This window comes from Malania oleifera, chromosome 10 (assembly GCF_029873635.1).
Source record: "Malania oleifera isolate guangnan ecotype guangnan chromosome 10, ASM2987363v1, whole genome shotgun sequence".
In the NCBI taxonomy this organism is placed as follows: Eukaryota; Viridiplantae; Streptophyta; class Magnoliopsida; order Santalales; family Ximeniaceae; genus Malania; species Malania oleifera.
The window spans coordinates 91,691,073-91,708,681 of record NC_080426.1 but is presented as its reverse complement, the minus strand read 5'-3'; the positions used below and the strand labels follow the sequence as shown (position 1 = coordinate 91,708,681).

At 37.0% G+C, this 17,609-nt stretch overlaps 1 protein-coding gene across 1 annotated transcript in view; it reads left to right on the top strand.

Annotated features, from left to right (window-relative positions):
* Positions 1 to 1,625: 1,625 nt before the first annotated feature.
* The window catches only part of LOC131166885 (protein APEM9), a 36,850-nt gene continuing 20,866 nt past the window's right edge, over positions 1,626 to 17,609 (top strand). The window contains exons 1-2 of the mRNA XM_058125503.1: positions 1,626 to 1,792; positions 3,372 to 3,536. Coding sequence (XP_057981486.1) covers positions 1,737 to 1,792; positions 3,372 to 3,536 — 221 coding nt within the window. The 5' untranslated portion in view covers positions 1,626 to 1,736. The remainder of the gene's footprint in view (positions 1,793 to 3,371; positions 3,537 to 17,609) is intronic.

The following is a 17,609-nucleotide window of genomic DNA, read 5'->3' as shown; positions in this document are numbered from 1 at the left end:
AATGCATTTCTAAATGGTGAGTTAGAAGAAAAAGCCTACATGACGACACCACTAGGTTTTAGTAAGAAAGGTGAAGAAAATAGAGTATATAAACTCAAGAAATCTTTGTATGGACTCGAGCAATCTCCCAGAGCATGGTTCGACAGATTTGCAAAAGTGATTAAAAATCAGGGATATCGACAAAGGTAATCAGATCACACTATGTTCTTCCAATAGTCTGAAAGTGGTAAGAAAACAATTCTGACAGTATATGTTGATGATATAATCCTAACAAGAGATGACAAAGTGGAGATGGAAAGATTAAAGAAAGTCCTAGCTGTTGAGTTTGAAGTTAAAAACCCAGGACAAATGTGATACTTCTTGGGAATGGAAATTGTTAGATAAAAAAAAGTATCAGTGTCTCTCAGCAAAAGTATGTCCTTGATCTCCTAACCGAAACTAGCATGCTTGGTTGCAAACCTAGTGAAACTCCAATTGAAGCCGTAAAAAGGGTCAAAGAACGTGGGATACTAGTTGAAAAAGAAAGGTATCAGAGATTGGTTGGTAAACTAATTTACCTATCACATACTAGACCCGACATTACATTTGCAGTAAGTGTGGTAAGCCAACACATGCATTCACCTAAAAAGACTCATCTAGATGTTGTGTATAAGATCCTCAGGTACCTCAAGGGTTCTTCGGGCAAAGGACTTTTCTTTAAGAAATGTGAAAGTAAGGAAGTAGAAATCTTCACAGATGTAGATTGGGCAGGATCAACGGAAGACATAAGGTCTACCACTGGATATTGCACCTTTGTATGGGAAAATTTGGTAACTTTGAGGAGCAAAAAACAGAATGTAGTGGCTCGAAGCAGTGCTGAAGCTGAATTCAGGGCAGTTACACAAGAAATATGTGAAGGAATGTGGTTATAGAAAATCTTGGAAGAATTACAAATTTTGGTGAAATTTCTTATCAAACTCTATTGTGACAACAAAGCAGCCATCAGTATCTCTCTCAATCCAATTCAACATGACAGGACTAAGCATGTGGAAGTGGACCGACATTTTATCAAAGAGAGGGTTGAAAAAGGAACCATCTGTATGACTTAGGTATTTAAGAAACAAACTGCAGACATCTTTATTAAAGGGTTAGCACGACATAATTTTGATGATTTCATTGGCAAGTTATATATGATCAATATCTATGATTCAACTTGAGTGAGAGTGTTGAAATCTTGAGTATCCTTGGGTATATTGAGTAAATTAGGAAAGTAGGTAAATATAGAAGATTGTATATTATTGAGAGTTCTATAAGGAGATTGTTTCCTTATTTAGAACCTTTGATTGTATTACATATTGTAAGTTGGGATGTATAAAAATTGAATTCAAGAAAAATAGAAATTTCATTCTATTTTCATGTATCATCGGATAAAAGGAGTTCGTTTATAAGAATGATACAAATACGATCCTCCATGGGTAGAATACAAGACAAAAGATGGTTGTTGAACTTTTAACTTCTATAAGCAAAGGTGAAAGTTTAATTTAATTTCAGGGCTCAAGTTTAATTCATTTTTATTTGAAAAATTTTAACGAATTATGTTTAGCTTGTTTTCAATATTTAAATATATATATTTTTCTTTATACTTTCTGTTTGTCTGCCTTCCTCGTGCTTCAGAAGGCTATTCTTCGAAGCGCTCCATCTCCCAGTCTGTTTCCAGGCACAACGGTACAGCGATACAGAGCAAGAATTGAATAAGCATGGATGACTTTGCTTCAGAACGTGCAATTTGGAAAGAAATTGAGCAATCTGAGAGGTAAAATCTCTAAAACCCCTTTCCGTCTCCCCCTCCCTCTTTGAATCTGGTTCAGTTCCTCTCCCCCTCTCCGTGTGTTCTGAATGCCAAAAAAGAAAAAAAGTACTTTCAATCAGCTCACCAAGCAAGAAACGTAGTTTCCAAAATGCTGCTCTTGCTTTGGACGCAAAATTTGCATTGATTTATAGCTATTAAAAGCTTGAAAGGACCTTCAATTAGCTCACCTGAGAATTACTGTGTAAAACGCATGAAGCATTATTATGGTTAGTGTTGTTCTAGTTCCATGTTTCGGCAGAGGAATTGCGTTAGTTTCATCGGTTTGACTTTTCTTTTGGAGGGTTGGGTTTGTTTCCCAAACAACTTTTGAAGATTCTACATTGTCTAGTTTAAATTATTTTCAATATTTTTTTTTCTCATCAATTAAGCATAATATTCATTTTCGTTGATTATTTGGAAGATGCTGATGCATCTTGAAAGCACAGACGGTGAAGCTACTCAAAATCCGTTAGACCCACACGTAATGAACGTATGATGATTAGCGTGAGCTTGATTCCACCCTCCCGTCCCCCTCTTTTATCAGCAAGAAGAAAAGCTATTCATTTGGAGGACTAAGGAGCATCCCATGTACTCTAGGGGTACGCAGATGAAAATGCTGAACCTATCATCAAAATTTAAGAAGGAATGATTGATATGAACAGAAATCTCCTAACATCCAGAAATGAAGTGAAGCCATGTCTCCTTAAGTCTCTATTTTGTTTTTTCATTCCTTTTGAAAGCCTCTCTCTGTCTGTGTATGTGTGTGATCGAAAACAGAACTAAATGGGTAGCATCTGTGACTTTTATGTTATTGATTCCACAATGCAGCCCTTGAACAATTTCTTTCTCAACAATCTCTGCCACAGCCCCATGAGTTCCCAAAATGGCATAAATAAATCTCCAGAGGGTCTTCAACTAACAATTGTGTAAAAGCAAATGATTTGCTGATTCTGCCCACTATTTATGCTGGAAAGTCCATTTGCCATGCAAATTCCTTGCTTCAATGTTATCAGTCGTTAACTTTTTCCCCCCTTAGTTGCTTCCTATGCAAAGAAAGCAGTTTTAGAATGGTCCCGTCTTCTAGATGCCCTTGACGGGAAAAAAAATGCTATTCTCAGATTTTCATTTCAGTGCCTGTCAGTTGAAACTCTTGCTATCAATTCATATGATTGATTATCAAATGTCGTATACATTAGTATTTAGTGTTAACAAAATATTTGTATTAGTAACCTCAGTATATATAATAGATTTAAAGAAATTTCAGTTCCTATTAATTTTGTGAATGTACCTTTGACTTAGGTGAAAATAGCTTCTCATGATTGAGTTGATTCTGTAAAACGATAAAGCCACATTAGTTGGTATGGGCTTGTGGCCCAATGGCTCATCTCCTGATTCCATACAATGGAGGTCAGGGTTTGACTTTGCATGACTCGTGTGTGTGCCCGCGCATGTGCTGTTAGAGTTTTTTTGTATTTACCTGTGAAAAAAATTAGTATAGAAAATGCTCATTCTGTCTATACATGATTATTGTTACAATCTGCAGTTACCTTGTTTGCTGTATGTTTGAGGAGGCAGCATTATTGGCTTCTTCTGTTTTAAAGAGAGTATGCAGTGATAAATCTACTGAAACTAAAGAAGACATCCAGCTGCAAGAGATTATAGAATCAGCTGGTATGGTGTTAGTTCAATCTTGGAAGGGACTTGGCAGGTACATTTATGGATTTTCTCCTTCTCCTCCCCCTCCTAACGCTTCTTCTTCTTCTCTCTCTCTCTCTCTCTCTTCACACACACGCACACGCGCGCGCACACACACACACACAGAGTCACACACGCATGTTTGTGCATGCAGGTGCACACTAGCATTACACTTTTTTAAAAATCCAAAATTGAACTTATCATTGTTTGCAATTTTTTAGCTGTGTACCTTAGAAAAGTTGTTATATTTATTAACAGATGAAAATAATCATAGACAAATTGGTTTTATTATAGTGTTTTTTGTGATGTTTTCTGTATTTTTTCTTTTTCGTTTTCATATTTTCAAAGGACGATTTCTCATGCTCCTTGTTGTATTTTTTCAACCCTTCAATAAAATTTCTTCTTTTCCTTTAAAAAATTATCATGTTCAATTGATTAACTTCTAACTTGGTAGTTTGATTTTAGCTTTATCTCTCAGCTCTAATCATGGATTTTTTTAAAATATATTCTGTTAGATTACAATTTTATCTAAAAGCTTAAGCTATTAGGTTGCTAGCCCGATAATGTATATCAAATGTCAACATGCCCTTGCACATGCAGCGTGAAGACATAAACAAATGATAAATTATACCCATCATAGGGATTGGCGATTATTTTTTTAGGAACCATATAATAAATACAGGCAACAAGACTAGAACGCAAAACCTCCTAGTAACCATGGTTCTAAAATCATGTTAGATTATTGCGTTGCCTAAAAACTGAAGCTATTAGGTTGTAGGCTAACAATGTTTATCAAGCTTTAACATATTCAAATGTTTTGTGAGTTACTGCTGGTGCTTCCCACTTCAATTACTTAAGTTTGTTGTGCTAGTAAGTCAACATATGCGTTTCCCATCAATGAATAACTATTTTTAATTTAATTCACGCATATGATGAAAAAAGTATACATATGGTAATTAATTTCTCTACTTGGCAAAGAGATCTTAATTTATTATATGGGTCGTAGCTGCAAGCATTTGTGTCACGAGCCGAACACTTCACATCTTGTGGAGGGCCGTGTAATACTAGTTGTAGCTCCCTTGTTTATCTAGTTAGCCAAAATTATACTATGGTTTCACCACATTGACAATTTTTTATCCATCGAACACAAAGTTAAGCGGAAGTAGTTCGAACACAAAGTTAAGCGCAAGTAGTAAACAAGTATGCAAGTAGATAAATCATGTGGTAAACTGGAAAGCAACATAATTCATTATAAACACCTCTGTAGACTACGTGTGTTTAGCAATGAGGCCAGTAGGCTAAACTTGTTTACGAAAGCTAGTGAGTTTTGCAATGATTGATGAACATTCACCCTCCTCTAAAAAGATTTTTATGCCATTGTAGCTTTGACACTAGGAAACATCAAACTGATTGAGGAGTCTGTTAATTTAGGTGTAATCCCAGAGAGGGGGGGGGGGTGAATTGGGTATTTAAAAGTATTTTAGTATTTCAATCCTTAATTGGTAACCCAACCATACAAGCACATATTTGGGTATACACCGATTTCAGTATTATACAACTTAATTGATTTAATTAGTGGATATCTCAATTAATTCAGTATTACTCAATTATTCTCACGTATTTTAGATATTCATATATACCAATATTGAAAAACATGCACAGCAGATATAATATGAATATAAATGCGAAAATATAAAGAGAGATAGAGAGAGAGAGAGCGTAGACACCAAATTTTTAACGAGGTTCGGCCAAACTCAGCCTACGTTCTCGCATTGGGCAAAACCCTCAAGGATTCTACTATTCCGCTCCTTAAAATAGGACGGAGCTTTCCATCACACTCCGCTGCTTACATAAGGCACAACTTCCTCCTACTCCGCTGCTTACAAGAGGCACAACTTCCTCCTACTCCGCTGCTTACCAGAGGCACAACTTCCTCCTCCTCGGTTCACAACCCGAACCGTCAATACAATAGATTGATAAAATTCCTAAACACTCCGATGCTTCTCAACAAGTTAATGAGTACAATAAAATTCCTAAAACACATTCATAGGATATAACTTGAAGTTCAATGGAATGTATGTGATGTGTTCAATAAAATCTTTTACAATAACAACTATATGATCTTTATAAAAATATGTGAAAGTAAGTTTTCTCAAAGATCTAAACCAAATGCAATACTTCTCCAAAAATTTATTTTTCAAATAATATGTGTGTTGGAGATTTAGGGTTTGCTTTCAATAACTTTTGCAAAGATAATAGGATATGAAATCTTTGAATAAAAAAATATGAACATGAGTGCTTCAAAGATCTAAGCTCTAGATTTATCAAACGACGGATATATGAAAAAGCTAGGGTTCTTGCTCTTAGTAAAATATTAAATAAAAATATGAGAGAAGAAAAAATTTTACAATCAAGATTAAATGCCCAAATATAAAACCTTGTATACCAAACCTCAATATCAAAATGTGCTTGTAAGATGTGTGTGTGAATGCTCTTGAAAAGTTGAGAGAATGCCCAAAAGATGCATGAACGTGATAGAGTGTTGGCAAGGTATGCAAAAGTTGTTCAGCTAGGGTTTAGGGCTTGATATTTATAAGTATTTTTGGCATCTAAAAGATTTCTAGCCGTTAGATCAATCACAGATATTTTTAATTAAAAAATCTGCTCGTTTCAGCGCTGGAGCGTCAGTCCGCCTATTGTACTTGTCGACGGGTGGATACATTCGTCGACGAGAACATGGGTTCGTCGACAGGTGGACTGTCTGAGATTTTTGAGCTCTCGGTATTTTCTCGTTGACGAGAGCAGAGCATTCGTCGCCGAGTGGCCTTTATGAATTCGTTGACTAGGCCAGGAGACTCGTCGAGGAGGCCTCTGTTTTCAATCCTATTTTGCCTCTAAAATGCAAATCCAATCCTAGGATAAAAGTATGTAGATTTTTCATGAAATGCATAAGTCCTAGGGTCAGTCTATTGATCATTTTGGGCTCCTAATTATATCTTATGAAATATGTAATACAAGTGAGACTAACCACGCATTATAATTGAAAATCTGAAGTATTTTCATCCTTTTGCTCTTTTAATTTCATGGAATGTGCCAGGTTGAATGCGCTTCAAGTCTCATGGCTTTCATAGCATTCGTATCATCCGTGCGTGCTAAATAATGATTCTGCTAAAAGGCTCAATGCATAGATGTGATAATTGTGTTTTGTCATTATCAAAACGGGATCGGACTCTAAAAGTCAACAGAGTCATATTCCCATTATACTAAGGCATTATCCTACTCAAAAAGTAAATCCTACACTCTATTTACATAATGGTTACCCATCCCATGTGCACAAGACATGCAGTCATGGGAAAGCATAATGCCTTGAACAAGCTTGGCTCGTGACATTCTCCCCACATGTGTGGTTGCTGTCCTCGTTGACTTTGGTGCTAATTACTCTTCAACTTTCTCCACTAACAATTGCAAGTCTTCTATTGACAACCAACTGATTTATTTGTCTTCAAGGCCTTTCCACTTCACTAAGAACTCGTGTCAATCCTTCATTGATGATGTGGGCTCTTTGTCACAAGTATGACTTCAACTTCTCTTTTGTTAGGTTGCAATGTCTTCAATGATGCTTTGGTTGATTGACTTCTACTTGTATCTTCATTGTCAGTTATTAATGGCTTAAGGTAGTTGACATGAAACATAGGAGGCACCTTCATCTAGGCTGGAGGATCAACCTTATAATAGGGCTTCTCAACTTTAGCTAAGAGGGGAACTAAGCCTTCATATTTGCAAAGTAGTCTTTATCTCAACCTCGTTGTGACTTGATTTGTTTTGGGTGGAGCTTAAAAAGCACCATGTCGTTGAAGTGCAATGATCTTCTCTCGTGATCTGCCCACTTTTTCATCTGCTTGGAAGACTTCTCCTAGTATTCTTAGGCGATCTTTGTATTCTATCTCCATTTTTTGGTGAAGATGTACACACTTAGACTCTTTTCTCTGTATGGCTAATCCCATTGTGTGTGGTAACAACAATTGCTAGCTTGTTACAAGCTCAAAAGGACTCTCATTGACTGTTGAACTCTTTTGGGCGTTGAAACAAAATTGAACTACATTGAGTAACTGCACCCAATTATTTTGGTTGGCGATGAAAAAATGGCGCAAGTACTCCTTTAATAGCTTGTTGAATCTCTCTATCTGTCCATCTGTTTGCAAGTGATAGTTTGAAGAAATATCTAGCTGTGAATCAAGGATTTTGAAAAGTTCTATCTAGAAGTTTCCTATGAATCTTGTGTCTTGGTCATTGACAATGTCGTAGGGAACAACCCAGCAGTTCATGATATGCTTGAAGAACAATTGTGCTATTTCCTTTACCAAACAGTCATTTGGTGTGGGTATAAGTACGTACTTTGAAAACTTGTCTATAACTACAATTATGCATCTCCAACCTTGGATAGGTTGGTGATGAGGTCAAGTGACACTCTCTCACGATCTCGTTGATGCTTGAAGAGGCTCCAACAACCCTGCAATCTTCTTTTGTTTGATCTTATCTTGCTGGCAGGTGAGACAAGTTCGGTATACTCAACCACCTCATCATGTATGTATGACCAGTAATACCTTTGCTTCAACAATCCCCTATGGTGTCATGATACTCTTTTAGCAGTGTTTTCCCCAAATCTCCATCTTGATGCACAAAGAGCTAGTTACCATGTGTCATCATGAAACCATTTTCTAAGTAGAACTAGCGTGTTTTGCCCTCTTCCACCAACTTCATGAGGTTTTGGGCAATTGAATCTTTGACAAGGCTTTCCTTTATGCACTTCTGGATTCTTGTGGTAACCTTACTTATTGTCAAGTGTGTTACTAGTTGCAAGGTCACAAGCTTGGCCTTCTTAAGCCGTTGATCTGCGACGTGGTTCATTTGTCTTGCTTTGTGCTTGAATGAGAAATCAAGCTCCATTAGGAATTCTTGCCATCGGGCCTCCTTGGTGGATAACTTAGGATGTGTAAAGAAATGGTTGATTTTCACCATGAACTTTGACCCAAGTATGCGATACATGGGAAGATAATGCATCACTGCTAGCATCTCCTTCTCTTGAGTTGTGTACTTCTACTCAGCTTCACTAAGCTTATAACTCCCTGTGGTTACATCAAGATGAAATTAGTTGGCTGCATTTGCAATTTTAGACATTCTAGTATACTAAGAGGGTGTATCCATGGTGCAAATTTTCAGGGATTTTAATGTAACTGTGATTTAGTGATTAATGGAAAATGCAAGGCCTTGTTTCTTGAAAATTGAGAAGAAGAATGAGAAAGGCTATCCTCAGTATCTTATTATTCTGGATGGGCTTGACGTGGCAGGTTGGCAGCAATTCTTCAGAAAGCTGAGGGATTTGGGTGGCAGCAAGCCAATAATGGCCACTGATGCTATTGTACTTCCAGTGGAAGGAGTTTTGTGATGTGAAGAGTGCAGGCCCAGGAATATTGGAAGGATGACTGTGTTAGTTATGAGGTGGGGAAGAAGTTGAATGTGTTTCAGCGACTATCAGTCTTCATTTAAAGATTTTGAAATCAAGGATTTTGTTTAAATTAGTAAATCTGGATATTTTAGAAAGTTAATTTGGGGTTATTTTGCCATATTTAAACTACTTTGGGGTTATTTTATAATAATGCGTTTGACTTGGGTTTGTTTTGTAATTGTTTTTTGTTTTTTCTTTAGCTGTTATGTTGGGGTATAAGCACTTTGTTTATAATGCATTAAACAGCACTTGGACTTCCTTTTTGCGTTAATGTACACACACTGCCTGAGAGCACAAGAAGTAATTAGAGGATCGAACCAATTTGATGGCTGTGATTTGTACGTCAACACTATTAGCCAAAGCTCTCTCTGTAGAGGCTATGGGAACTTACCCCAATACAGTACAATCAGCACACATCAATATCAGGAATGAACGAGACAGCAACAATGTGGAGTCAGGCAGCACACACTTGCACAAAGCAACACTTTAGAATTTCAAAGGTCCAGAACTTCAGGAGGCAGCTATGACCACAGAACACTGAAGTTAAAATATCCTAGGAGGAACTGGCTACAAAGAACTTGTCATACCACAACAAAACACCACAGGCACTTAATAAACAACCAGGCAGCAGCTACTGGCATTATGGGTGGCAGCAAGTAAAGGAAATAGTCATTGAACACCAATTGAAACCAACCTGATACAAGATTGCAAGCCATCAATTAAGAGCACACAGAGGATCAAAACAGCATCTTCATGCCACAACCAGCTAGTTGAACATCAGAACAACAACAGAAGTATACTGGAAACAGCATGCAACTGATTTTTCATTAGCAGACCACAAACACACACTGCATCCAACCAAGGATGCTGCACAGTCAAACTTAGAGGAAAAGCGTCCCTAAATGATTCTCAATCTAAACAAATAGTCAGATTTGAGAATCGATTAGGGGAAGATAATTGAAAAGAAAAAGCAGTGTGCCCAAAATCAATCAGATAACTCAGATTTAGAGGAGATCAAGGATCTGATACCATGTTGTAAATTTGAAATAAATTAAAGATTTAATGAAGAAAATACAGCACTCAGGGTTGGAGATGGTGAAGAGAAGAAGCAAGGAAGGGAGAAAAAGCCAGGCAGCAGTTTTCCTGGAGCTCATGTGCAGCTCCAGGTTTGCCCTCTTATATGTTAATAATTAAAAAAAAGCATGAAATACAAAAATACCCCCACTTACACCACATAAATATTAAATAGCCTATTCTCTTCTAACAGTATACACATTGAAACAACATCTAGAAGACCAATCTTTGATGGAATGGAGTTTGATACAATTAGTGAAGACAGTAAGATTTGGCTTAGAAGGTTCTCTGAGGGGGGAATGGGGGTGCTGCACTTAACTGTAGTCAGGGAGATAAAGCTCGCTGGCCGAACAGATATCTGATGGAGCTTTTTAAAAGCAGATGGAGCTTCATCAAAAGGGGATTCTACGTCTTTTCTCAACTTTTTTTTTATTTTATTTTTATGTTTTTTTGTTTTTCCAATTTTTTGGCAAATGCTTAGGTTATTAGGGTTTAGTAGCAATGTAGGAAAAGAAACAAGAGTGGGAGAGTGGAACTCCTTTGCAAATAGTTCATAAATTTCTAGATGCATTTCATAGAGATTTAAATGTCTGCCTCTAAAACAAGAGATTGAATTTACCAGTTGTTTAGCATCAAGATATAGTTGTTTCTTTTTACATGGTGGCTCAGCTAAAAGAACTTCACCCTCCTTGCGCACTCGAAGTGGTTATGGAGGTTCATGAAGGAGAAAGATAATATTGTTTCTAAATATGGGCTTGAGCACCATGATTGGACAACTCACAATAGAAGAGGTCCCTATGGAGTGGGAGTATGGAAATTCATCAGAAAAGGATGGGATTATTTTTTCCAATTTTTGAAATTTCAAATGGGAATGGGGCCAATGTTTTTTTTTTTTTTTGCATGATGTGTGGTGTGAGAACCATAATCTTAGAGCTGTATTTCCTTCCATCTACAGCTTGGTTTGTGACAAAAATGTGCTTATTAGTCATCTTCTCCAAATCACTGATCAGGGAATTTTCTGGGACATTCCTTTCACAAGGAACGTGGCAGATTGGGAACTTAACACTTTTTGACTTTAAAAAATTTCTTTACAAATTTCATCACTAAAACATCCCCAACGAGCCAAAATGGGCTTTGGACAAAAATGGCGTTTTCACTATTAAATCTTTATATAAAAAGCTCTCACCATTGGAAACAAACTGCAATAACTCCCCTTGGATTCACATTTGGAGGACAGCAGCCCCTTAGAAGGTTTCCTTTTTTGTTTGGGAGTCTGTTCAATCTGCAGAAAGGAGGGCTTATATTCACGAATTGGTGTTTTCTTTGTATGGCTAATGCAGAATCAGTCAACCACATTCTCCTCCACTGCCCTTGGACAAGGAACTTGAGGAATTTGACTTTTTCCTTGGTTGGGCAGCAGTGGGTTATGGTAAATTCAGTTGGAGGGGAAATTTGGGCTTGGAAAGGCATCAGAACTACAAAGGAGAAGTGAAAGCTTTCAACCTCATACCTCTCGCCATCTTTTGGTGTGTTTGGAAAGAAAGAAATAAGAGAGCCTTCAAAGATTCATCTACTTCGCTTCAGACCTGCAAAGACCAATGGATTGCTGCTGTCTCCAGCTGGCTTAGTGGGAAAATTGCGAATGATCATTTTGTATTCATTTATGTTCGCGACACTTTTCAGAGTGGTTGATGTTTTGTACCACGTGTTGGCATCCCCTTGATGCCTTGCTATTATATTTTCTTTTTGCTGATAAATACAAAATCAATTGAGGGTTTGATAATTAGACGTTTCAAAGATTGCATTTCCTGTACATTATGGTCATTACCGTTTTTTTGTATTACCTTTTGGAGTTACTAATGCACATCCAGTGTTTATGGATCTTTTGAATTGGGTTTCCAACTTTAATTGGATTGGTTCGTTATAGAATTCGTTGATGATATTTTGATATTCTCAAAAACTCGGGAAGAGCACGAACAACAATTGCAACAAGCTTTACGAACGTTGTAGAGTATCAATTATATGCTAAATGAGAGAAATGTGGTTTTTGGATGATGTGTGAGAGATTTTTGGGTCATGACATCTCGAAAGATGGTTTTTCTCATGATCCTTCTAAAGTTGAGAGGCACTAAATTGGGACTCTTGCAAAAACGTGGTTAAGAATCTTAAGATTCACGGATTTTCTTGGGCTTTGAAGGGTATTATTAATATGTATGAAATTATTTCCAATTACCTATTGACAAAAAATGACAAAACTTTTCTGTGGAGTGGAAAGTGTAAGCATCCTTTCAAGAATTGACATTGGTTGATTGCCGATATTAGTTCTTCCTATTAGTGAGGATACTAATGTGTCATAAGCCGATGCTTCTTGGAATGGGCTGGGATGTTTTTTGAGTTGAATTGCCAAGATGGCTGCATGTGGGTCGCGAAAGTCAAAGCCTTATTGCATAATTGTCCAACCCATTTCTTGGAATTAGCCGCTATTGTGTTTGCTTTCAAATTGTGCCATTCATACTTGTGTGGAACTAAATTTGAGGTGTACTAAGATTCTAGAAGCTTGGAATAAAGGTAGTGGATGGAATACATGCAATATTTTAATTTTAAGTGACATTATCATCTTTAAGCAAATATTGTGTTAGAAACTACAAGAAGCTTTGGCTAGTTTAAAAGTTCAAAGGTGGAAAATGTTGCAAACTTTTTATCCCTTTAACTTGCTGGCAACCTTTCAAGGAGGCAAGGTTTGTATTTATAATTTAAGGAAAAATCTAACCCTTTTTTTAATGATTTATTGAATTGTAAGGGCAAGATCCTTGATTGCGAAAATTCTTGTAAATATAAGAGAAGTTAAAGGATATGAGGGGTGGACGAAATTTCTATTTGGATAGACTTTGTGTTCCATAGAAATTAAAAAAAGTTTTGCAATAAGCATACTGTTCTAAATGCACCATTCATCTAGCTAATACTAAAATGTGTAAACATTTGAAAGGCCAGTAAAGATGTGAGAAAGTTTGTGGCTAATTGGAATGAGGCTACAATAAATTTTATATAAGGTTTGCCGAGAGCTTCTTTATGCCATGATATTATTTGGTTATCTTGGATGAACTAGCAAAATATGTTACCTATAATTTTTTATAGTGATCCAAGGTACAAAGTTCAATTTTGGAAAAAAATTGAGAAAGCTATGAGTACACAATTAAAACTTAGCATTAGTTTTCTTCCTAAAATAGTTGTCCAACTTCAAAGGGTAATCCTAATTCTAGAACAAGGCCTGCATTTTAGATTTCAAAATGAGTTGGAGTGAGCTTCTGCCCTTAGTAGAATTTTCTTAGAGCAATTTTCAATCATAATATGTGAACTATGAAGAGTGAAACCTCTCCCTATTGAAAGTACGAAGCAATGATGTCTTGTAAAACCTTTCTCTCCCTTTTGTCTACCATCATTAGAGTCTTTTTTTATGGCTATTGGAGACCATGAAGGAAGGAGATTTGAGATCGTATCAAAAGGGAAGATTTGAGACTGGACTGCTAAGGCTTGATGTACATTGTTGGCCCACAACGTAATAATGGTTTAAGCTTTTAGGTAAACTAGTAATCTAACATGGTATAGAGTTGGCTGGTTGCTAGGAGTTCTTTGGTTCTAGTCTTGTTGCCCGCTTTTATTGTAAGTTTGTAAGACCATTATCATATCCCCAATATGGGTTCTACTCATTGTTTGTTTATCTCTCCATGTGTTGACGGGCTGCACATGCGGGAGAGTGTGAAGAAAAATCAGAGGTTAGGTTTTCTTTTTGTTAGTTAAATAGTTTCTAAGCGGGGGTTTCAGTTTTTGAAGGACGAGGAAGAGATTTGTTCGAAGCATAAGGGTTGGAACAAACATTAGGTATTGGGTTTTTATTTGTTTGATGAAGATGGGAAGTTTTTTGAGTTAGGGTTGGGTTGGAAAGGAAATAATTTTTCAATTTTTGTTCTTGGTGGAGCTAAAGGGGGAGGGCGGGAAGGATTTATTTAGAAATTTGGAGTGATGGCCAAGGAATTCCAAGCAAAGGCAAATGATTTTGGTAGAGGTGAGGTTGGTGAGCGGGTTTAGAGGGATGCATTATTAGAGCAAGGTCGTGAAGGAAGGAGGTTAGCAATTGTATGACTAGTGTGGGAATGCAATGCAAATCGTGACACTTGTATCTCTATCTTGTGATCCTATCAGTTTAGGTGCAGCACAACTATTGAACCTTTTTTTATGCGTTTATTTATTTATTTATTTATTTTTTTGGGACGGTAGGGTGCTTAAGGCGGCTAGGGTTTCTCAAGTTAAAGATAGGGTGATGACCATTGGATGGAGTGGCCTAGATGTCTAGTGGTTGTCTTGGACTTTGGTCAGATAGTGGGTTTGAGTCCAGGCCAACTTTATAAACAAGCCCAATTCTAGGCTATAATTGGTTCAAACATGGGCCAAGTTTGTAAACAAGTCGAAGACTAGGCTGGAGTTGATTTGGATCTGGGCCAAGTTTTGGAAAGGAAGGAAGAAATAATTGGGCCGTTCAAGTGAACTGGTCAAAATTCCATGCATTAACTTCAGAATTTAGGAGGCTTCAAAGTTAGCCCATGATCAGATGTGTAATAAGAGCCTAGGTAGGGGGGTCTTGAAGCTTAAGCGTATAACCAGAAGGCTTCTATTGGTGGGAAGACGTCTCCTACTCAAGAGAAAGGAGGTAAGGGTGGCAGGCTAGTAGAGGATACTTCTTTTATTGGATTGGTGAAAGAGACTATTGTGGAGGATGAGAAGGGTGAAATAACTCCTGTGGAGCAGAAGATTCATGTTGAAGGGCATGATAAGAATCAACTTAGTAGTGGATTGTGTTCAGAGGAGGTTTGTTCAGTTGGTGTTGCAAGGATGTAAAGGGATGTAACAAGGTTGAGGATATGGAGGTTTATAATTGCTGATCCGAGGGGCAGGAGGGACTAGGTAAGAAGGGATCTTGTTAATAGTTGTTTGAATTCAAACTTTTTGGGATGCAAATTTTTTCAAAAGAGATTCCAAGCGGGATTTTTTTTTTTTTTTTGTTGAAGAATCTCAATATGACGCTGATTTCTTGTAGAGAAGGACAAATGGAAAAGTCATATTAAGAAGCAAAGCAAATGGGGTGACTTTTCGGACAATGACTGTGAGTTTGCTTGTGACAATGATCGATTTGGTCATGATTCTATTTCTTTTGAATTTCTTAAGGACCTTTCTTATGTGCCTCTTCCTTTGCTTGAAGGTTTGAAGGATGTTTCTATATTTGAGGGGGCGGTGGGGGAGGAGGGTGTGTTAGGTAATGATTTACTAGGGAGTAACAGAATTCTCCCTACCCAAGAGGAGTAGATTAATGTTCAGTTTCGAGAAGCTCAAAATTTATTGGATAAGATGAACCTTGCTTGGTTCATATTGGAGGTAATGGAATTTTTTTGGATGGTGCTAAAAGAATAATGAAGAAAGGTAAGAGGGAATTGGCGCATGTGCAAAGTTTTATCAATTATGATGGGAAGGGACTAGGTAAGAAGGGATCTTGTTAATAGTCGTTTGAATTCAAACTGTTTGGGATGCAAATTTTTTCAAAAGAGATTCCAAGCGGGATTTTTTTTTTTTGTTTTTGTTGAAGAATCTTAATATGACGCCGATTTTCTCATAGAGAAGGACAAACGGAAAAATCATATTAAGAAGGAAAGCAAATGGGGTGACTTTTCGGACCATGACAGTGAGTTTGCTTGTGACAATGATCGATTTGGTCATGATTCTATTTCTTTTGATTTTCTTAAGGACCTTTCTTATGTGCCTCCTCCTTTGTTTGAAGATTTGAAGGATGTTTCTATATTTTTTGGGGGGGGGGGGGGTGTTGGGTAATGATTTACTAGGGAGTAATGTGTTCAGTTTTGAGAAGCTCAAAATTTATTGGATAAGATGAACCTTGCTTGGTTGATCTTGGAGGTAATGGAATTTTTTTGGATGGTGCTAAAAGAATAATGAAGAAAGGTAAGAGGGAATTGGCGCATGTACAAAGTTCTATCAATTATGATGGGAAGGGATTAGAGAGGGATTTATTTATTTTTGTTGTTTGGTAGGTTTTTTGTTCTATTTTATTTTATTTTCTCTTTCTTGTTTTTTCTTTTCTAGCTATAAGGATATTTATCCTCTCTGTAAGTTGTATTCTTTCTCTTTTCTTTTGTAATAAATTTATTTTGTTATTATATATACACACACAAACATAGAGAGAGTTATCTATATTTTAAATCTAATATAGTAATGACACCATGTGAAGCTTTCTTTGGCAGGTCTTGTGGGTCTCCAATAAGTTTGGGCAGAGATGGGGGAGAGCCCAATGTGAAGATTAAACATATAAAAGGATCACTTACTTGCAACCTAATGTCAACAATAGAGTTACTTAGACAAAAGAATTTCTTTGGAATTTGAATCAAGGAGTTTGCATTCTTAAAGGTTTCACCATAGATCAAATTTCTAGATTCGAGAATGAGGCTAATCTACATCCTTGTTATGTTGTCATTATAAAATATAGGATGTGTTGGAGAAATAGCATATCAGTTAGGTTCACAATCTCAGTTAGCTCACATATAGGCTCTTTGTTGGCAGGTTGATCTACTTGATTCTCACTAGACCTGACATATCCTTTTCTGTGGGAGTGGTGAGTGAGTTTATGAAAAATCCCAACCACACTAGGATGCTGCTTGGAGGATTCTAAGGTATCTCAAAGGCTCTCTTGGTAGAGAGATATATGAAATGTAATAGAAACTGAAATCATAGGGTATTCTAATGCTGATTGGGCTGGCTTAGTTGATGATCGAAGGCCCACTACTGGATGCTGTACATTTGTGGGAGGTAATCTTGTTACCTGGCATAGTGAGAAGCAAACTACTGTAGCTAGATCTAGTGCTGAAGCAGAATACCAAGCTATGGCTCATACTGTGAGTGAGCTTATGTGGTTGAAGTCTCTTATGTCAGAGATGGGATTTTTGGTCAAGAAGCCCATAGATATGTTTTGTGATAATCAGGTTGCTATTTATATTGCTAGCAACCCAATGTTTCATGAGAGGACTAAGCACACTGATTTTGACTGTCATTTTTCAAGGATGCTGTGTTGAAGAAGGTTGTAAGGACTCCATTTGTGAAATCTATGGATCAGTTGGCCGATGTTTTCATGAATGCTTTATTTAAGCCTACCTTGTCTAATGGTTGTAACAAGCTGGGTTAGGTGATATTTATACACCTCCAGCTTGAGGGGGAGTGTTAGAAGAAATAAGCTATTTTTAGAAATTATGTGGTGTAAGTAGGGGTATTTTTGTCTTTCAATTTTTTAATTATTATTAATTTATAAAAGGGCAGAGCTGGAGCTGAATGTAACTCCAGGAAACTGCTGCCTCTCCTTTCTATTTCTTTCTTCTTTTCTTCTCTTCTTCTCTTCTTTTCTTCACCTCTATTTTCATATATTTGGAAGGCCAAAGCTCCCCCAAAGATTAA